The sequence below is a fragment of the Lolium rigidum genome, chromosome 2 (genome assembly GCF_022539505.1).
Source record: "Lolium rigidum isolate FL_2022 chromosome 2, APGP_CSIRO_Lrig_0.1, whole genome shotgun sequence".
Taxonomy (NCBI): Eukaryota; Viridiplantae; Streptophyta; class Magnoliopsida; order Poales; family Poaceae; genus Lolium; species Lolium rigidum.
In genome coordinates, this window is record NC_061509.1 from 204,843,848 (window position 1) to 204,865,870 (window position 22,023).

Below are 22,023 nucleotides of genomic sequence, written 5' to 3' on the forward strand. Positions count from 1 at the left end.
TAGAAGGGACATAGACAAAATCCAGCGAGATCAGCCAGACATGAATCTCCACACGCCCTCCGATGGCCCACCGGAACAGACGCTAGAGGGGGGGGGCTGTATTGTGTCTTCATTGAGTCGTCACCGCCATAACTTCTAGAGTAGGACACAAACCTTAAACAGACCGATGAAAACAACAAAAAGCAAAGCCCTCACGCCGACAAGGACCAGGATCCACTGTGCCTCTATGGCCCTAAGGCCACAAGAGACGAGGCATATCGGCGGCAGCTGCGGAAGGTACGCAAGCCCCAATCTCTTGTCTGTATCTCACGGAAATGAAGGGGTTTGTTACACTATGGTTACATAATCTATTGCATATTTTGTGTTTGCCATGTTGCAACCATTCTGCATGTTTTCATATTGATCGCGAAAAATACACTCTTCAAATATTGTCACGTCCTAACAATCCTAACGATCAAGACTTTGTGCTTAGGTTAAATCAGACGGATCAGTAGTCGGCCAGTAAAACTGAAGAGCACAGCCCTCCTGTCGACCTTGTTCCGGTCCGCCGGTGGTTGCGCTTCCAATCCTACTCCCTCCGTCCACAAATAAGTGTACATACGGTTTTTTCAAGATAAATTATGAAGTGAAGTAAAAAAAATATTGGAAATATACATCTCTCCTCTTTAATTTTTTACCCTCCAATGAGCTAAGTGTCTGTAAAAAAATAAGAAAAACATGTACTTCATATTATTGGGTTTGATTTCCGTGCGATAAAAAAGAAACAAATAAAGTGCATTAAGAAGATAGATGTTCACTCTCTTTTGTGAACAAAATTTAGAGATAGATATTCACGGAGGGACCTCGGATCTTCGCCGGTGTGTTCTCTTCCTCGGATTAGGCCGCCACGCGTTAACCGCCACCCCCTCCGACAGGTCGTCCCCGTCATGATCCTACCCCACCAAAGACGGCCAATATCAATCCATTTTCCTCCCTGGCAGCCGTTCTCATTCGTTCGTTTCCTTCGCCTTCGCGGAGCCGGAGTCGCGACTCGCCAACCCGCCCTTTAAAACGCTGCCCCCTTTCCCCCGAGCAGCGCCGCCGTCCGTTCCCACCTTCCGCCTCCCTTCGCGCTCTCAGAGCGGGCGTGTCCGTGTGCGGCGGGGCAACTAAATGGGCGACCTTGGAGGTGGTGACTGCCGGGCGGGGGTGGCGGCGGCGGAAGCGGCGCCGGCCGGAGGCGAGGCCGACCACCTGGTGGTCATGGTCCACGGGATCGTCGGGAGGTACTGCTACTAAACTCGCGGGCTTCCTGGGCGATATTGGTATCGATTTGGTCTTCAGTTTGGTGGCGTTTCTTGGTTCCTAAAATAGTAAAATTGCCCGGTCCTCGTAGTACCACGTACAGTTATCTCGTGTAGAGGGGCGTCGGTTGTTTTTACAACTCTGCAGATTCGCGATTGGCGCGGCAGTTATCTTGATTTCCTATTTTCGTTTTTCAGTTCTAAGTAGTAATTGGGGAGGATGGGGGAACGGTAGTAGCTTAGACCACGAAAGTTCAGTACCTTTTGACAATGAAATGGAATGCTACTTTGCTGACTAAAATGCTCATATTGAATTGAGATGGACCACTATCTCTTGACGACGCTATGCGGTTCTCGCAGACTCAGTAGGTTTGGCAGTTCAAGCTAAGCGTGCAAAACTAGGTTCCAATCCAACGTATTGAGAGCACCTAACTAGCCGAGCTTAACATGGTTTTTCCTCAAATGCGTCCACCCATTTTTTTGCATCCATGAATAAGCGAGTTGTTGATACTGCTTTCGCATTCTGCTGATCTTTCTATTGCCATTTGTACAGCACGGCTGACTGGAAGTTTGGAGCTGAGCAGTTCGATACGTTGCTACAGGACAAAGTCGTGGTTCATTGTAAGCTCGATCTACTCATTGGCGTGCCTTCCTTGCCTATCTTTTTTGAGTTATTGGTGTGCCTTCTTCTAGTGAGCTATCACATTAGCACACCTCCAGTGCAGTGTACATTCAGCAAGACTAGTATAACATTGCCATCTTAGCGTATCACAAATTCACAAGTACTGCGGATGGCTTTGGGTGTTCCAACCTTTATCATTCAAGTGCTGGGTTCAAGCTGCGCCACTCTTTTGAAAAACTGCTCTTTATTGCTGCCATCACCTTTTCTTTTGCATTTTCTGTGACTCCGTGCTGTTGGTACAATTATTACAAAAACAAGAAAGAAATATTCTTCATTGTACATGTTTCGTTGCAAAGTTACAGTACTTTCTCCTTGGTAGAAATTGGTATGATAAAAAATGGAGCATCATTGCAGATTTGCAGGCTATGTGCAGAACCAATTAATTGTCACAGTGAAATTAGAAACCTATTGTGGCAGATAACATAAGATTTTCTCTCTCCGTGTACTTGAAGCATCTCATGGGAGTCATGCAGAGTTGCAGACCCTTTCATTTTATACTAAATAAGTAATTCTGTCTAGGTTATGAACATTTGCTTGCCGTCAGCTCAATGATATTTCGATTCTATAGGTAGTAACCGCAACATGCACAGACTAACTTTAGATGGCATTGATGTGATGGGAGAACGGTTGGCACAAGAGGTTAGTTTTTCATTGTGCATCTAGCTCTTTTGCTGATTATGTATATCCTTTCTGTGCTTTGTGTCTTCACTCCCCCAATTTAATGGCAAAAGTCTGGCAAGTCAGGTTATTGAAGAAATTAACAAAAGACCACAGATAAAAAAGATATCTTTTGTTGCACATTCTGTTGGGGGATTGGTCGCAAGATATGCTATCGGGAGACTTTATAGACTACCTAGGCAAGCACTGGAAAATGCTCCTCAAAGTTTGAGTGATAACAACAGAGGTGATATATATGGGCTTGAGGCGGTCAACTTCATAACTGTTGCATCACCACATCTTGGTTCTAGAGGAAACAAGCAGGTAGTAGTTACTTTAGTTTTATCTTACATCACTATACTCAGGACCGGATAAATCATACATAATACGTTCGTCCTATATCATTGATCTTGTAACAAATATGCAGGTTCCTTTCCTTTTTGGAGTTACCGCTATAGAAAAAATTGCTTGCTGTGTCATTCACTTCATATTCAGAAGGACTGGCAAGCACCTATTTTTGACTGATAATGATGATGGAAAGCCTCCATTGTTGCAACGTATGGTGGATGATTGTGGGGACCTACAGTTCATGTATGCTTGTCTTTGCCAACTGCCTCTATGTGCTTGGATTGTGAATATTCCTGTACTTTTCATGCTTACTCATTTTTTATTGTAGATCTGCTTTGCAAACATTCAAGCGAAGAGTTGCATACTCCAATGTTGGCTATGATCGTATCCTTACTGTACTCCTTAAATAGGCATGTAGACATAAGCACTTCTTTTGAGGTTTTTCCGTAACTATTATCAATTAAGATATTGTTGGTTGGAGGACCTCATCAATCAGGGGGTGCTCCGAACTACCCAAGGTACTGCTAATGAACTTCTGTGTGTTAAAACTTTCATTGTGAACCTATATATAATCCTTTGATATAGTTTGCCAGTTGTAAAATGATGTAATTCTGTTCTGCAGTGGGTTGATTCAACAAGCAAAATCTACCCACATATTGTATATGAGGAACTATCAAAAGCAGAAAGTATTGATCAATGTGCTGATATTGCTGTTGTGGGCAAGGACAACTACACTCTAGAAGGTTTGTACTACAACCCTGACCAAACTAGCATTCTACTGTATCTCACTCTGTTGTGACAAGTTTTTCTAGAGACAGCAGTATTCTTAGAGCAAAATACTATAAAATACCAGTATATTATGCAAACCATAGTTGTGTTCTAAACTTTCACTGCTGTGTTATTGGAACTATCGTTTTGTTTATGTATTACTAGATGGTAGTTTGTGGTGATGCTAAATTTTATGCATGTTTATATCATTATATACCATCTTCTGAATGAGATCTGCGGTTCCTGTTTGTTCGAAGACAACAAACGCTTACATTTATCTCCAGAATAAAGTTTAGATGACCCATAGGGGTATTCGTCTAGTCCTGTCTGTTGAGGTATCAAATCAACATGAAAATTGATGAAAACATTCAACATTCTTAACCAATTTTTCAAGTTCAAATTCGTTCTTGTAAACAAAAAGAAATGAAATCTGACAAATGATAGATCACGACTCAGGAGGAGAATATAAGGACAACATTATGATTGACAGCTCACTTATCATTACTGTTTCATCTGGCATAATTTGAACGTAAAGTGAATTTAAAGGGTGTGACAATATTGCATACTGGTGCCCCAATTGAAAACAGAATTTTGTATGTTGATCTGGTGCCCCAACTGAAGCCGGGCTGTATTGTTATGCCTAATAGAGGGATGATCCTGGTGTGTTCAATTAAGTTCTATACTTATTTTTTTCTATCAAGAAAATTTGAACAAACTATTGCTTCTCAGTTTAGCCAAACTCACTGCAATAGTCAGAGCATGAGGAACATCTGAGGATGGTGTCAAATGTCATGTTGTGGTTGTTTAACGCGATGTGCCATGTTGGATGGGGTCACTGACTATACATCATGTTCCCTTGGATGCTTATGTCTCTACAATGTTTTGGTGTAACATGAAGTCGGCAGATATGGTTAAAAATGAAACCACATCAAGGACAGTTTCCTGAATAATTCAGATGAATCATTACTCCTACTTTTCTGCTCACTGACATAGGTTCTGGTGTTCTGTGTTGAACTTGTGGTTGGACTGTCATCTTTTTCTACGATTCTTTCATCATGAGTTTCCCCAACTTGTCTGAGAGGAATGGAAGATGGGCTTTGTAATGTCGAATTTCTGGGATTTGGAAAGGACCCTAGTAAACCTGAATGGCCTTAGAACTATCCAAGAGATCAGAAAATGCAAAGTCGTATTATAATTTGGCATGTAGTATGTTATATCAGTAAAGCATAAGTCAACGTGGGCTCACTTATCCTTAAATTTGTAGAACTGCTTCTGAGAGGACTTAAGCGTGTGTCATGGGAAAAGGTGGATGTCAGCTTCCACAATAGCAAAGTAAGATCTGCGGCACACAGTGTAATTCAGGTACATCTTCGGCTCGCAAATCCCATGCTCTGATATCCATATTGCTAATGTTTGAGAATATAATGCTGAGGTTGAAATGTTGTGCTCCTACAAATGGAATTGGAACAGGTAAAAGATCCTGTCATGCATAGTGAAGGAGCCGACGTCATAAAGCATATTATCGACCATTTCATTGTCTAGTGAACAGCCCTGATCTCTGGAAACAAAGCTTGTGCCAACACACGCAAGTTGCTAACTGAAACTGATGAGTCGCCAAGCCTGGTGAGCGCGTTTATGGCAATCCCAGGAATCAAGTATGTGTTAGATCACATTCAAACAGGCGAAAGTGTTTTATAGATCAAGTAAATATATATAGAGGCCGTTCCCTGTTGTTCACTAATCATATGCGAAAGTGTTTCTCGGTGTAACCGTGATATCAGCCTTGTCCATGTAAATGTTCACCATTGTTTTATCAATGCCGATTTGTTGGTTCACGCTTTTAAGGTAAAAACATCGATATGTATATATGTAAGAATTGTTTACAGGGAACGTATTTGTTACAGGATAATTCGGTCCCCCTTGGAGGACATCGCCACATCAGTGATGTTCTGCACGTTACCTGTTGCTTGGTGAAAAGCAAACAAATGCAATCTCTTTTAGTTTCAGAATTCAAGTATGCTTCTAACAGCAACTCCGTTTTACAATATGATTTGGTCGTGCCAAGCCTCTACAGCAGGAATGCAGCACTAGGATTGGATTGGAAACAAACTAGGGATGAGTTCAACACTTGTAGCCTGCTTTAAAAAACATGTCATCACCTGCGCTGGTAGCTTGACAAAATTAATCACAAGAAGCCCACGCTCCCAAAATGTCAATATATTCTGAAAGAGCTAGAGGTGTAAATGTTTGTCATTTCTATGCTTGTCCACTTTCATAGAAAAATACCCTAAGAGCAAATTTTTGAATCACTAAGGGTATCTCCAAGGCGGCGACCCATCCCGCGCCCGCGCGTCCGGATGGGTCGAACCGGACAAAAACCCAGCGCGCGGACCCATCCCTAAACGGGCGTCCGGGGCGACCCAAAGCCGGCCCAAATCTGGGCCACGTTTGCGTGGCCGCAGACGCCGATGGCTGGCCGCTCGCGTCCGTCCCTTGTCCACCCCTGGCCCGCGTGTCGTAGGGAGATAATTTCTTTCTTCATTAAAGTTAGACATTACAATTTTTTTTTTAAATCTACTACTACTAGTCTAGATACGTACGGGGCCGGCGGCCTCGCCGGCGACTCGCCGTCGGGCCGTGGATTTCACTCGACGCGGGCGGTCTGTATGCGTGAGGATTCCACTCCAGCTTTTAGCAGCTGGGTGGCTCGGCGGTGGCCCTCTTGCGGCATTCCTCCGCGGCCGCCTTCCTCTTTTCCGCCCGCACAGCTTGGGCGCGCTCGCGCTCCGCCTCCTGCGGCGGCACCATCCGCTTCCCGCACAGGTCGAGCTCCTGAAGGGCGGCGCGTTCGACAGCGGTTCGTGCCTCCAGGCGGACGCGGCCGGCGGCCTGGGCCTCGTGGTCCTCCCGACGGCTCATGCGCTCTTGGCGGCCGCACTCCGCCGACGCAGCAGCCTCCCGGGCGCGCCGCTCGGGCGAGGGCAGCTGCATGAGGTGGCGGGATGCTCGCATAGCGAGGAGCTGGTTCTTCTGGCCGAGGAGGTCACCTAAATGGCGGCGGCCGGCCCGGCAGGTGGCCTCGTGCTCCTTCGTCACGCGCGTGAGGTCGGCGAGACGCTCCTCAATGCCGATGTTGGTGTTCGCCAGCGCGAGGTCGTCGAACAAGTCGTCGGTGTCGACGGGCTCCTCCTCCACGGCGGGCTCTGCCTCCTCCTCCGCGGCCTCGTACCAGCCGTCCGCGTTCTCGTGCCAGCCGTCCGCGGCCGCCTCCACCAGCTCCGCGTCCTCTTCCTTCTTCGCCGTCCCCTCGGCAGCGACGCGGAGCACCTCGTTGTTGGCGACCCAACGCGCGTCCGCCCGCTCCTCCTCCTCCGTCTGCGGGAACCTGGCCCGGGCGGCGAGGGAGAGCTTGGCCCACGTGGCCTGCAGGGTGCGCGGCATGGCGATGGAGGTGTAGAGAGCGCCGGAGAAGGAAGAGGGGGAGAGGACGGCGGAGCAGCTGTGAGGTCTGTGAGGCCGACGCCGTCTTTTTATAGCCGGCATCCTTGGCGGGAAACTTGGGCGCGAGCCCGCGGCCATGGCCTTTTCGCGCGCGCGGGAACTTTCCCACGCGTTCTCCCACCCGCCATTGCTGTCCCGTCGAGGCCTGCCATGGCGTTGCGCCGCGCGTTGAAGACGAACCACGTGGCGGCTTTTTGGGTCACCGCGTTGAGCGCAGCGTGCGACCCAAATAGACACGCGGGCCGCTGTCCGAGTGTCCGCGCGGCCACCCAAACAGCCCAAAACGAACAGCCCAGCGCGTCCGTTTGAGTCGCCGCGTTGGAGATGCCCTAAACCTTTAGTCTTTACAAGTCACAAAAATATGCCTTATTTCCATAAAAAAAAACTGCACATTTGAAAAACATGTCCGCCCGGATGCACCTTTGAACTGCCCAATTGATAATATGAATAGGTTGCCATGTACATGGATACGGATGTATGGGTAGCAGGATACAGCATGGATTTTCATTACCGGACTGAGGCAAGCATTGCCAAGGCAATCATGTTTGAGATGCCTATTCCATCTAGCTTAACGAAATACAAACTAACAGCACGCACCTCTACCAGGGATGTCAACATCGTGTGAGGACAATACAGTAGAGTCACTGCACGAACCGGTTAACAACAAGTAACTAGACTTGTCTTTTGGAGAAGATGGCCAATTCCTATCTGTACACCTGCTAGAAGAGCGAAACTCTGAACAGGAATTAGCTGTACCAGTGGCAAGCTCCCCGGTTCTGTCCTGTCAAACCACCTAGAACTCCAGAAGTTGCCATTATGATACGTCAATTTTGCCAAAAAAAACATGGAACGTGTCAAAGAAGATCTTTCGCTAGCTTTAATGGCACATCTACAGGATTCAAGTCAGTGGATGGTGCCGGCAACAGGTGCTTGTCCTCATCACCCTCATCGCTGTCTGAAGAAGATACTGAACCCGAATCATCATCTGGATGATATTTAAGAGGAAACAGTCAACATGGGCAATAAAATCGCACAAAATTATCATACAGTAAAAGAAGACATAGAATTTACAAAATCCTTGTGCTTAAAAAAAATTGCGGTTGTTCTTTTTAGGGGGTTTACAAGGGTAACTTAAATGAGCATGTGGTTCCAAAAAGAACTTAAATAGCTCGTAGTTCATGGAATATTATAGTTTTGAACTAACCATTTTGTGTCGATAATGTAATACAAGTGACAATAATAGATTTGCACGCTTCCTCCACCACTAGTTTTTTCGATCCAGACCTACAGGCACCATTCTGGGCATCCCCATGCAGACTATTGCGTGTCAGGAATAGATGATTGGTATGAAGAGAAGTACTATGATATCTTTGCTTTGCTCATTCAGCATGAAACTAAGAAAACTTTTATCATTTCAAGGGAACTTCATCGATTCACCTATAGTTACACAAAACTTGGAAGATTTTAAATGCTGCATGATTATATGAAATGCAAAACGCCATATATGTTTCCATGTGTTGTAAAGCCTTCTCATAAGATAATTCAGTTAAGATATAATAATGAATTTGTTATGAGCGTTATTCAAGATGATGTTTTGAATGATAGCACGATCTGATTCTTATATAACGCTATTAATTACTCTACTACAAATAGTTTTATGTGCAAGTTACCAGTGCTTACAAGTTACAACACTCTAAGATTAACGGCAATAATTGTTCAGACTGAAAGAAGGATAAAGGAATAATGTGACGTCGAATTTTAACTACCATGTATATTAAAATTACTAACCTCAGGAACGATAAGGAAAAGGACCACATCAGAATGAACTAAAATGGCGGCGCCTATTTTTTAAAAGGGAACGCAAACCATACAACAACATTCCATTTGTAGCCTCATGATATTTCAAAAGAAAAAGACACAAACAGAAAGAAACTATATATGTGTCATTTGAAAGGAAACGTAAGATTAAAATTAAGGAGATACGGACCAATAATTGGACGAAGGGTTGGGACACGTCCAACAGGAGAAACCTGGACACTTTCTGGCAGCAGACAGTCAAAAACCGAACCTAGAGTTTTGAGAGAGAAAATGCAACCAGTTAGCCACTTAGCTATGATTTTCACCAATCCAGGATGTAAAGGCAATAACGATAGTGATACCAACCTACTCTGGCCAGCCGATTCACCCAGCCAGGGATGGGTTTTCCAGTCAAGTTCTTACAGACATCATCTGTGAAATGATTGCAGTTCTTTGAAATCAAATGGTATGTGTTTCCATGATACTTCCCTGCTAGTTTTTCAATGAACGAGCGGAACTCTTCCCGAGACATGTCAGTTGTGCCTAGCCACACCGTCTTTCTATAGACAAAGCCAGGGCAACATTTTGATTCCACCTCAAATACACCACTGGAAGAGAAATCATGGGCCCCAAATCCATATTCCATGCCATGAACTGCTCATTAGGGCGGGAAACATGAGTTCAAGCTTTTGAAATGCACATTAGAAAAGGAAAAAAATATATGTATAAAGTAGTTAAAGGGGGGATGTTCCCTCCCGTAACTGTACGTTGTTAGAAAGAAATGAGGCGCCCTGCGGAGGCTGCGCCTCAAACGCGGGTGTGTGAACTAACGGGTGTGTGCTCTAACCAACCGGTCACCGCTCGGTTCTCGAAAAAGTAAACATATAACCATAGCAAACAAAAGTGAAATGTCCCACGCAGCCATGCTTGATTCGGCCTGATTTCCACCAATGCACACAGTGAAATAAACCTACAGTCAGTCTCAGCTCTCAGTTCTTGAATTTTAGTGAATGGCAAACTGAACTATGGAAGTTTTTTGCCCTGGATCTCCAAAGAACCTATGAATAATAATATTACTCTTGAACCTTAACAATAAGAAGTCATCAATTTTGTTCATGCAAAACAGAATGTACCAACACGGATATCATGCACAATTCGTCCCCTTCCCCCATTATTTTTCTCTAGCATTGATCAGACATTGCAAAGTATTTTTGGAAATCGTCCTTCAAAATTCATTACTCCACGATTGAGGTATCCAAAACAGTTAAAGCAAATATGATCCTAAAACAGCAAGGGTAATAGCAAAACTGTTCAAAATCGCACCATACCCAATTGTTTGTCGGGAAGATGAAATAGCTGTCATCTCTATTAAATCCGCCGTCGTACCCACACTAACAGGGGGGCAGAATCACGGGCATGGAAGAATCCGCTGGAAAAACAAAGGGAACGAACCGATACCTTCGATTCCGGAGTGGAAGACCCCGAAGCCGAGCCAGTAGAGGTAATCGTTGACGGGCGTGAGGTCGTACACGTTGAGCAGCACCGGCGTCCCCGTGCCGTCGGTCTGGGCGTCCATCTCGTCCCGCCGGCGAAGCCCACGAGCCCTACAGATCTCGCAGCCCGCCCACCATGAACTGGCGGGGCTAGGGCTAGGGCTTGGTCGGAGCGCGTGGGCCGGACGACGACGACGACGATGACGACGACGCCGAGACGGTGGTAATTGAGTTTCTTTTTCGTCGATTTGATTTTGTTTTTTTTTCTGATTAATTAAGGGATAATGAATGGCCGTTTCGTTTGACCATGTGACGCTATTTTAAGGCGCAGCTGTTTGGTGACTCCTAGCAGGAAACTCAGCTTAGACCGTGTTCAAAGTTTTACTAAATTCAGATTTACCCCGTATCTGAAAACATTCAAACACTGTAGATATTAAATACTGCTGGGTTTTCTTTTCACATTTTATTTGAACCTTGGTTTTGTTTTTGTTCCGTTATCTTCTCCCCGTGGAATAACTAGTGGTGCCCTCTCTCCCTCTCTCCCCCACCCCCCAACTCCCAAAGGCGATCTAGGGTTGGCCGTCGCCTTCCCTCCGACGTGGCTTGGAGGCGCGACTGCGGCGGTAGATCTTCAACGGGCGTCTCGGTACTGCGTGTGTGTGGCCATCGCCGGTCACAGAATGAGGTGACCTCCCTCGTTGTTGACTGCCCTCCTTGTTGGTACAATAGATTTGGTCGGTGGTGGTGCTGCCCCGCGGTGGCTTCCCTGTGGTAGATTGATGATTGGTCATGGAGTGTGGCGGTCCATAGTGAGCAGGAGATGATGAGTGATGTGTTCCTCGTACGGATGTGTGAACGTCTTTGTTGGTGGCCGGGTGGCGGTCTCCGCGTGCTTCTCGTGTGGGGACCAAGGTGGAGTGGCGTGGCATCTACCATCTACAACAACGAGTCTCGGCGGCAGCCATGTGATGATTGACACGCGCAAGGAAGAGGTGTGTTGTCATCATGGCGGCGTCAACGGCGGGAAAATGAAGTTTATGCGAATATTTACCAAATCGATGATTAAACGAGAGAAAATCGGAACCAAATGCCTCAATGGTGTGTTAAATTGTGTTTCGAACGTTCCTACTGGCTTTTGCTAAGAGGAGTACATATTTACGCCTTCTTTTTTCTGCCAAAGTCTCGTTGGACCATACGCGAATAACTAAACACCCGATGGCAAGACCAAAACACCGTGTGCTATCCAAGACCCTGGCCACGCCGGTCCGCCATGCGTCAGGAAAATAGATGTTCGTCAATTTGCTACCAGCGGTGTATGATTGCTATCTACAAGTGGCGCGCCATAAATCCGTGTCACTGGTAGCATTTTATTGGAGGCGCTCGTTACAGGTAGCAACTTACCAACGGCACACTACTTGAAATAGTGTGTCACTAGTATGTCAGGATTTGGTTGGCTGGGTGTGCCACACTCACGTACCAGTGGCGTACCACATCCTCACCCCTCCCTTCGTGGATCATCTTTTCAGTTTTAAAAATTATAAAGGAAAATAATGGAAATTTCAAATTTAAGAATCTTTTGAGATGTAGTTATGTTACATAAGCTAGTTGTTAGAAAGAAATAACGAACATGAGTTTCAACATATTTTGCAAAAACGACACCATCTTTCGGCAAAACGGCTGTAGATTTTGCATACAACCTTGGATGAAAAAAAATGAAAAAGCATCTACAAAAATGTTGCATTCCATTTTAGGGGCCTAAGAAAAAAATGATTTTTTTAGATTTATCAAAACCAAAAAGGAAAATAGAGTTTTAGAGGTTTTAGATTTCATGAAAAAAATATCAAAAGAGGCAAAACTTACCAGTGGCGCACCGAAAATAGTGGTGTGCTACTGGGGAAATGCACTTTGGCTCATAGGAGTATATGCTCCCATTATGTGAATCCACATTTCAAAGTGTCAAAAAATTCTAAACTAAATTTTTACATGTACATCTAGACATTTTATATTGGTACACAAGTTTTCAAAAAAAACTAAAAATAATTGTGGCTCCCGTAAAAAAGACAAGTTTTGATGCTATAACACGACTACGTACAGGATATTTTTTTGTCTTTTTTGTACACACCATATAAAATGTTGTTTCTCCACGAAAATTTGTGCACTAACATAGAATGTCAATATGTACACCAACAAATTTATATCAGAATTTTTTAACATTATTAAAATTGTTTTTTAATTATTTTATATAATGAGAGCATTTGCTCCTATGAGCCAAATTGCCACCTCCTGTGCTACTGGTCGTTTCCAAATTTTGAAACGGCCACCTACCCACTAACTCCATCATATCTCTATTCACACATCCTCCTCTTCTCAACAGTCTCCTCTCCTTCCTCCATGCCTCCTCCCACTCTTCCTTTCCTTCCTTCCTGTCTTTTCTTTCTCTTCCTCCATGCCTCCTCCCATTCCTCCATGCCTTGACCCGACGACCTTACCCTCGCCGTCCTGAGCACCCACCTCCGCACCACCTCACAATCGCCTTCCCGCCCTCACCTGCAGCCTCGCCTCTGTGCCACCTCGCCCTCGTCAGCAGACCCGCCTATGTGCCACCTCGCCTTGCGGCCTCGTCGACAGCCTTGCCTCAGCGCCGCCCTCGTCGAGTTTCACGCGCTTTGCCCCGACCCTGGCACCGGCTACCCCAACCCTTCGGCACCCTTCCCCAGTCTAGCGGCCTATGGCTCAACATCCAGCGCACCAAGACGCAAAACTAAAATAATTCAAAAAATAAAATCGCAAATAGAAATGTGGTGCCAGTTTTCAAAAACATACCTGTGTCGCACACCTAGTGCGCCACAGGTAATTACTACGAGTGCGTACTAGCAGGGGAATGCGGCTGCTGCGCCACATACACCAAAACACAGGTTCTTCGCACACGTGGAAGGGGCCTCGCTGCCGCCTTCAAACCGCGCAGGCAAGGCACATCGGCAACCACCGGTGGCGGCGAGGGGAAGGAGACGGGTGAAGGGAGGTAAGTTTGGCAAGGGTTTGGATCGCGTTCGGAGTCGCCCGTGATAGCGACCCTGGAGGCAGTTTGTCGACTCGTGTCGACCGCCGTGAAATGATGCACTGTATGTTAAATTTTAGTGTAAGTACAACACAGTTATAGATCTACCTTGCTGAAAAGATGCACTGGTAGTTGAAAGCAACACTCCTAAATTTTTATTCATTGAGACATTAGGAAGCAATAACAAAATCAATGTGAAGCAGATCGAAAGACAATTCAAATGATTCATCAATTCGGCACCTTAGAAGAAGAATACTTGAAAAATCAGAAAACGAGGATTCGGCTAGGGGTGGCTACATATATGATCTTGGATCCAAGGACGAGCTGCAAAGGCCGATTCTACCATCGATGCCGATCGGTACACTTTTCACGTCCGTGCATTTCCCTGAACGAGGATCATACAGTCGTAAAACCGCCGCCGATCCGTAGTCAGGACGGTAGTAGAAGAGCAGATTTTCACCGGCTCGCATCACCCTCAAAGGCACAAGGTCGACGACGCGGTCCGTCGGGAGATGGACGACACGATCCACCCGGATGGTGTAGGCCTTGACCCAGACGTTCTTGCTGGTGTCAGCTAGGAGCCATAGGTTGACCGTGTGCCGCCTTGCATGAGCCATGCACACGGCGCCATTGAGCTCGGCTAAGCTGATTTCCTCCTTGCGCCTGAAAACTCCTTTTGGTCCGCGGATGGCCGTCCACTCCTCGCTCTCCAGGTCAGAGCAGAGTATGCCGTGCCGCCATGGGGACAGAAAATGTAGGACGCCGTCGACCGCGACCCCGTCGTGGAAGTCATACGAGTCACATACCTCGGGCGGCGGCGACCGCGTCCGCCTCCACCCGGAGCCGCTGGCTACCGTCAGGACCTCGCATGTCAGACGGTCGTGGCCAAGCCAGAAGGACCGGGACACGATGCGGATGACCTTGAGCACGCCGGACCGGGCGGCGCGGCCGAAGCCGAACCACGTGGTTACGTGGTCCGCTGCCTCGGCAGCCGGTCCCGGGCAGCTCAGGATCGTTCCACCGCTAGCTAGATCGATCACTCTGATGGCGGCGCCCCAGTCGTGGCCTGGGCGGGAGGTGACGAGGACAAGATCGCCGAGGCTCGCGCGGAAGGTCCACAGACCGCCTAGGTCGACGAGGCGCACGACGTAGCCGTCCGTGTCCATGATCTGCACGGACGTGGTGGCCATCGTGCCGCCGCGGGTGGACTCGGTCACGGCGACGAGCAGCGGCTCGGCGCGGGACCTGTGCTCGGCGATGAAGGCCGGGTCAGAGATTAGGGCGCGCCAGGACGTGCACACGCACCGGCATCGTCTCAGGAACTTGGCCGGTAGCCACGAGAGGATCTCGAAGACCACGTCCGCCGGTGGCGGGAGATGCGTGCTGGCCGCCGCGGCGGAGTGACGGTCAAACCGGCCTCGCTTTGGTGCCATGGCAGCAGCGCTCGCCCGTCCTCCGCAAGGTGGAGAGACCTTTAATCGGCCCGCTTCATCTGACATTGGTGAGCGAACATATCGGATCGGTCAAAACGAACGGAACCGTATCTAGACCGAATTCGTACTACACTATTTGGAAATTAAATTTAGATTCGACAGCAAATTAATTGTAAATTGTTCGGCTGCAGCCTTCCGATTATGATCGCACACCTATTCGATCCCTGTTGGGGTTCACATTCAAAAGTAATAATATTTGCAGCGTATCAGAGATTTAGCATCGCAAATGTCACATTCTGCTCTTAGTTTCAGTCATCAACAAAATCATATCATTGACGGAAAAACACCGAAACCACCGTTCCATGTATTACTTCAAGAAGATCTACATTGGTGAACTGATAGGTGTAGAAACAAACATTTCTGAATCTAAAAACAGGAGTTCTTTTGTGGTACCCCCAATTAGACTACAACCACTAATTTCTGTCCATCCAATGGTTCAGGATGATTCATACCACAGTCAAAAACTTGAAAGGTACTACCTTCGTCCCAAGGAATAAGGCGCACACGTATTCCAAAGCGAACTTTGACCATAAAAATTGAGCAACTAAATCTTGGTTATATTATATGTAATTAGTATCGTTGGATTCGTATTGAAAAACACTTTCTAATGATGTTAATTTTATACAAATAATCTTTATATATTTGAAGTAATTCTTAGTCAAACGAAAAGCACATAAAACGAGGACGCCTTATTCCTTGAATCGGAGGTAGTATGTTACATACCGGTGGGAAATTCCACGCGTAAGGGCTTGTTTGGTACAAGAGTATTTGCAGGGATAGGCGAGTATTATCCCGGCCCATCCCCGAATCCCCGTCCATCCCCGATAGCCCATTTGGTAACGGAGTATTGGGCCGAATAAATCCCCGCCCATCCCTGGTAAACCCCGTCCACGACCCATTTTTGACTTGGATTGAATCCCCGACCTGTACCTCGCGTATTATCCCCGTCCCGTCTCGTCCCCGTCCAAACCCTACCCAAATTGCACGCAAGCGACTGGCGGCGAGCGACGGCGGCCAGCAGAGCGGAGCGGCGGTCAGCGGAGCAGCGGAGAGAACTACGGGAGGGGCAGGAGAGGCAGAGCATCTTGCCGGCGCACACAAGGATTGATCCAGCCTAGCCGCTCCACATCAGATCGGCACCGTTCTTGGTATCTGACCGGCGACGCCACCTCCCGCCGGTCCTGTATTCTGGTCTACATCCTCTCCGGTAACCCCTCTTCTCTTTCCATCTCTCTAGTGTTTTCCATGTGTCGCCCGATCTGAGCGCCTCCTGTCCTTGGTTCATGCTCAAGCTGAGCGGCGAGCGTTTGAGTCCCGTACTTCACCCTGCTGCACTCACCCTCTGCAGATACACATCACGCAAAACAATTGATTTGGCACGTATTTGCTTTTGGGGAAAGGAGGAGAAGGAAGAGTAGTGCTAGGTGTGGTCGATCAGAAGAGTGGTGCAGGCATATACACTTGAGTTATAGCACGAGCGCCTAGTTTTCTTAGGCATGCCCATGAAATTGACGGGTCCAATCCAGTCTGGCTACCTTGTCATCTCTTCTATAACATGGAAATGTAGTTTTCATGCTTCATTGGTTGCTGGCTTGATCTGCTTTGTTGTTCAGAATATTAACCTTATGCATTCTTCTTTTTTATGAATGTGAATTTAAGTACTGCACTTGGCTTGGCCTGAAATGCTATACTGAGTTTGAATTTAACATGTCCAGAACTTATTTCCAGAATTTAATATGTCACCCTTGTGATTTATTTCTCAATGTGTAGGCTACATGCTTGAGCTTTGAAATCCTGCCCCTGTTTTGAATAATATATGTGCAAAGTAGATGCTTTTGGTCATTCTTTTTAATTACTTACTCCCTGGTAGGTTGGCCAACTGAAATGCAAAGGCACTTAACAACTATATATGGTACCTATATGTTACATGGCATGGAGTAAATTTAGTGTTGTGGATACCTTACCGTTGAGTACTTTCTTGTTGTACTATATATGGTACCTATATATACTGGCTAGTGCATATGAGTAGTGGTGATTCATGTGTGCTAGGTGATGCTCCAGTTTGAGGCATGTGATTATCATGAATATGCTTCCTGTTCTACTATATGATTATCCTGCATATGAGTAGCTTGTTGTTCTAGTATATATGGTACCTATATATATATATATGTGTATGTTGATCCTTGGGCAAGGCTAACATTGGCTATATTTGGAACCTCTGTTTTGCCCAGCAATTGGCACGTCTTGGCTGTACTCCTCAAGTAGATATGGTTAAGTAGTATATTTTGAACTTGAGTTCGGATGCCAACAGTTCTTCTAGAAACTGAATTGATTTTAATTTAGTACATCTATTATGTATTCAGTTATCCAATCACTCAAGAACATGATTGTGCACCAACCTCTAACAAATTCGCATATGATTTCAGGAAATCGTAAGGCCTGACTTGTGTTCCTTGAAGATCACATGGACAAAATCAACAGTTTCCAAGATCTTTTGTCACAAAAAAACATTGCTGGGAATAGTTGTATGGAATATGTAATTTATGCTAAACTGTTGTGAATTAATGTGACTGAAACTTTATGTTTTGAATGCTGCTAACTATTGGATGTTGACTTCACAGACTTGTGTTAATCTGTTGCCATAAAAATCGAATCTTTTGTAAGTTACATTGAGTTTTCTTCACCATTGATTATTTTGGTGTCTTGAGCTTGTGTACAAACCCTCTCTACCAAATACATTGTTTTGGAAGCAGGGGATTGGGGATTAGCAGAGGAGAGTATTTGTGGGGATTGGGTGATGGGTGGGGATTCACCCAATCCCCTAGCGGATTATCCCCACTAATCCCCACAAATACTCCACTACCAAACAAGCCCTAAGAGAAAAAAAATGTAAGCGGGCTCGGCCCAATAAACTGATCCAGCCCAAACCTGCCGATCGCAGCAGGTCAGGTGATCCTTCTCTCTTCAACGATGCTTCTGCGGGATGTTCCGCCGCCGGCGATCTCTCTCCAGTCCCTAACTCCGGCGCAACCGCCCCCTCTCCCCCTCCAGCCAGCATGAAGTCCTGATGTAGACCTACCCCCGTCAGTCGTCCTCTTCTCCAGTATTGTTCCGGCGGCGGCGGCGGCGGCGGCAGCGGTGGCGGCCTTGGCCCTTGGCCTCCGCGTGGATGCGCTCAAGTTGAAGAACGACATAACCTGCTCAAGGACACCATCCAGCTCGTGCCCGACCCCGAAGACCCTGACCGCCGCCTCGTTTCCTTCACCTTCGAGGCGGTCACAGACAACAGGTCAGTCCGGTTAGGAATTATGTGTTCACCAGCACTCTGATCTGGGTTAGATTTGTTTCGCTGCCCTAGAATTAGATTGTGCAGCAGCTGCTTATTGGTAGTTGTCGACCTGCCCATAGGCTAAACATTAAAATTGCAGGACAACTTTTTTTCGATTTTGGATGCTACAAACTTCACCTATGTGAAGCTGCAACTAATCTTTGATCTTGTGTATTCTAGCATTATTAGGTTCCAAGCAGTTGACATTAAAGCTGGAGAGTAATTTTTCAGTATCGTGAATCAGTGACTTGTTATTCACCTCCATGCTGAATGAAAAAGTACAAAAGGAGAAAGATATAGGCACTTGGTCACTTGGTATAGCTTAAATCTGAAGCAAAACCTACTAATTGAAAAACTTAAAATTAATCGATGAAAGGCTGAGTCGGGGTGGGCTTTGTGTGTCACCGGCACTGTGATCTCGGTTAGATTTATTTCGCTGACCTAGACTCGGGATTGTGTACTGCCTACTGACAGCTGACCTGCCTATCGGGTTTGGTTCACTGATGAGTGGGCTAAATATTGTAGTTCCAGGACAAACTCTTCTTGGATTTGGATGCTACAAACTGCACCTATGTAAACCTACGACTCGTCTTTGATCTAGTGAATATAGTAGTAGATTTCAAGCAATTGTTATTACAGTTGGAAGGTAATTTTTCAAAATCGTGAATCAGACTTGTTATTACTAAATCTGAATCAAAGAGGGATTCTAGAAATGTACATCACGTGCATCTGTATTCCCTTCTGAATTACTGCAGCATAGGTGAAGCATACTTCAGTAGTTCACACTGACCTGTTCTAAAATTCATTTCACTAGGAATTGGTTGGGATTGTTGAGACCTCTAACCAAGTTTTTGGTTCATTTTTAGCTGTCATTATTGTTTAGAGACCATAGTTGAATGTTTCTTTCTCCATTGCAGCTTGCTTAAAGAATACTTCGCCAAGGAAAAGAGTGCAGTTTTTCTTCAGTGTATCCTGACTTACAGACACCAACAAAGGTACCTTTCGAGAAAGGCTTGGCTCAAAATTATGTCCAGTCCTCTGGCTCTTGCATTGACTTGGGATTCTTTTCTCTGGATGAGCTTTCAAATCCTTCAGAGGAATTATTCCCACTGGTTGTGTGCGCAGAAGCTTGTCCGTTTCCTGAGGAAGCAGGTTGTGCAGGTCACCGCGTGGCTGCATGACCCTGCTCTGTGCCAAAGAAGCTGACAGTTACGGTGCCGGCGCCTGATGTGCTGCCTACGCAGCCCAGCTTAGACGAGGACGTCGAGTCGCCCCCATCTCCAAGCTCCCCTACGCAGAAGCGCACGCAGGAGTACAATCTTCTTCTGCGTGAATGAGGTCATTTACCGCGGCCCTTTGATGATGGACGGAAGCGATTTTTACCTTGACGATGACAAACACCAGCGTTTTGGTTAAATTCCGGTGGATGGGAAAGGAAGGAAATGGCGCAGCAACGGTACTAGTCCGAACTTGATGATACTGTAGTTTTCTTTGTAGAAATCCGCTGAACCTGCTGCCCTGAACATCGGCATGACCTTTTCACTTTTCGGTGCTAAACCTGAAGCAATCTGTATGCAATAAGCAAGGTTGATTAAACAGACTTGTACACTGCTTCACTAACACCTGCAATGGCTGGTTATAGTTTTCTTAATTTAGATTGTTAAATTATTTGTAAATGATGTCAAGATGGTTCTCTGTAGGTTCATAAAAAATCTCAAATATGTCAATGAGAGAATCAATCTCGTGTTTCAGTCGTCATAGATCGCCTGGCGACTCTGATCTGCCAGAGCTCCAATGTGCTTGCCATGAACCAGCAATGCGACACATCTATTACACAGAAAATGACAAACGTTTGTGCTTTCTAAAATACCCTGATGATGACAAAGATCTGAGCCGCAAGCATAAGTTTAAGACCTGGCGCGGCAAGATCGACGGCACAGATCCTGGTATTCATCGCGAGGCATGATTGAAATTAGCTATGATGAGCTTTTATCCGGTGTTTACATCAGTTTGTAATGTTTCATGCTAGCTGATTTTTATCGAGTTTGGTACTACTGGTGTTTAATTTATCATTCTGCTTGATCGATAAATCTGGCAGCTAAATTAGTTATCTTAGTTTGATTTATAAACCTTGTTATTTAGTAAATAAATAAATAAACAAATTGGATACTCTTTGTCCTACTTTTCAAATAGTTCAATTGCACACTGAAATTCGCCATCGACATATTGTTGTTTACCAGCATTATATGCCTCTTCATGTTGAATACCTTGTGACCCTGCTATGCGCCATGCAAACAATGCAAATGGCACATGGTAAAGTTTTAAACATCCGTCTTTCCATTTCTGCAGGTGATTCTTTATGCTCATTCTGTAAAAAAATGCTTCCAAATTTTACTTCATCTAAACATCAAGCTTTCTGTCACAGGTGAGTGGGATGCTCATTTATCCTTGTTTATGCAGAATCTTGTCTGTGCAGTCTGAAATGCAGTCTGAAAATAAAGTCTACTGGCATCGTCACCTGCTGTTTTCTTGACTTCTGATCACATGATAAATTGTAACTAGTTCGGTTTGTCCACTCTTCTGAGGAGATAGACTGAAAATTTGGGCACCAAGTGCAATAAACAAGCTTGATTAAACATGTGATATTGAGGTTTTTTTCCAGCAAATTAACAACGGCTTCTACTCAAAGCAGCAATAAAACATTTGTACAAGCTATGACCATGTGTGGCGTTTGAATCCACTTAACACATCTGTGATGAAGAATCAGTGATCAAGAATCCTTCTTCACCTCCTGCTTCCGAATACTGAACCATTTGACCTTTGCATACTCATCATAGAACTCATATCCAGCTTCCTCACTTCTGAAGGTCTTGATAACCACGAGGTGATACTCTTCACGCTCCTCCTCACCAGCACCATGACCAGCCATGTCTGAAAACCCCAATCATAAAAATACGATTCATGTTACTAGTCAAGTACAATCATGTCTTACAAACAAAGATTGCATTGTGGATAAACAACAGTCAGTAAAATGGATTTGTTGTTTCAAGTGATATGTCAAGCAACTCCCATACATTCAGCAGTCATGAAAATTCAAAATGAAAATAAGTTTTTAAATAAACATATCGTATAAAGAGGATAGTTGATATATTAGTCCTATTATGCTAGTTTCAAACATATTTCCGGAATAAGCATTAGTAAACCATGCACACTTAGAAAAGGCAGCCTGATTAAATCATAGTTGTCTTCACTATATTGAATTACCGATAAGCCGGCCATGATACAAAAATACAAAACACGAAATATGCATGAAAGACTGGTTAAGTCATAGTAATGGATAAATGGAATATCATAATGAGACATTTTTCTTAACTCAAAAACATGAGGTATACATTTTTGGTGATACAAAGAAAAGAACATTCCTAATGACCAAAAGACAACTAAATCGGACCAATAACTAGCTACAGAAATATTCATATGTACTTTGTAGCTTTTGAAACCAGCTATCTTCATTATCTAAATTTTGAATCAATTAAATATGAGATGTTCGTTTGGCTGTTGCTCTTCTTCGCATTAAAATTTCTACCAATATATACCTAAACTTCTAAATTACAT

The 22,023-nt window shown here is 45.3% G+C and overlaps 3 protein-coding genes across 3 annotated transcripts; 2 read left to right on the top strand and 1 right to left on the bottom strand.

The window, feature by feature from the left end:
- The first annotated feature begins 1,152 nt into the window (after nucleotides 1-1,152).
- LOC124692861 (lipid droplet phospholipase 1-like) lies at nucleotides 1,153-5,657 on the top strand. The gene is made up of 10 exons (XM_047226296.1): nucleotides 1,153-1,265; nucleotides 1,837-1,904; nucleotides 2,534-2,604; nucleotides 2,710-2,946; nucleotides 3,050-3,213; nucleotides 3,299-3,354; nucleotides 3,436-3,488; nucleotides 3,593-3,713; nucleotides 5,003-5,100; nucleotides 5,209-5,657. Exons 1-10 carry the CDS (start codon nucleotides 1,153-1,155, stop codon nucleotides 5,278-5,280), a joined length of 1,053 nt encoding a protein of 350 aa, XP_047082252.1. The 3' UTR covers nucleotides 5,281-5,657.
- Nucleotides 5,658-7,861: 2,204 nt separating this feature from the next.
- On the bottom strand, nucleotides 7,862-10,694 carry LOC124692862 (deSI-like protein At4g17486). The gene is made up of 4 exons (XM_047226297.1): nucleotides 10,495-10,694; nucleotides 9,403-9,690; nucleotides 9,227-9,307; nucleotides 7,862-8,224 (listed from the first exon to the last, which is right to left on the bottom strand). Exons 1-4 carry the CDS (start codon nucleotides 10,610-10,612, stop codon nucleotides 8,094-8,096), a joined length of 618 nt encoding a protein of 205 aa, XP_047082253.1. The 5' UTR covers nucleotides 10,613-10,694; the 3' UTR covers nucleotides 7,862-8,093.
- A 4,688-nt stretch (nucleotides 10,695-15,382) lies between these two features.
- LOC124690489 lies at nucleotides 15,383-20,147 on the top strand. Its single transcript, XM_047223873.1, has 4 exons — nucleotides 15,383-15,469; nucleotides 18,185-18,369; nucleotides 19,326-19,403; nucleotides 19,534-20,147. Exons 1-4 carry the CDS (start codon nucleotides 15,383-15,385, stop codon nucleotides 19,550-19,552), a joined length of 369 nt encoding a protein of 122 aa, XP_047079829.1. The 3' UTR covers nucleotides 19,553-20,147.
- Nucleotides 20,148-22,023: the final 1,876 nt, after the last annotated feature.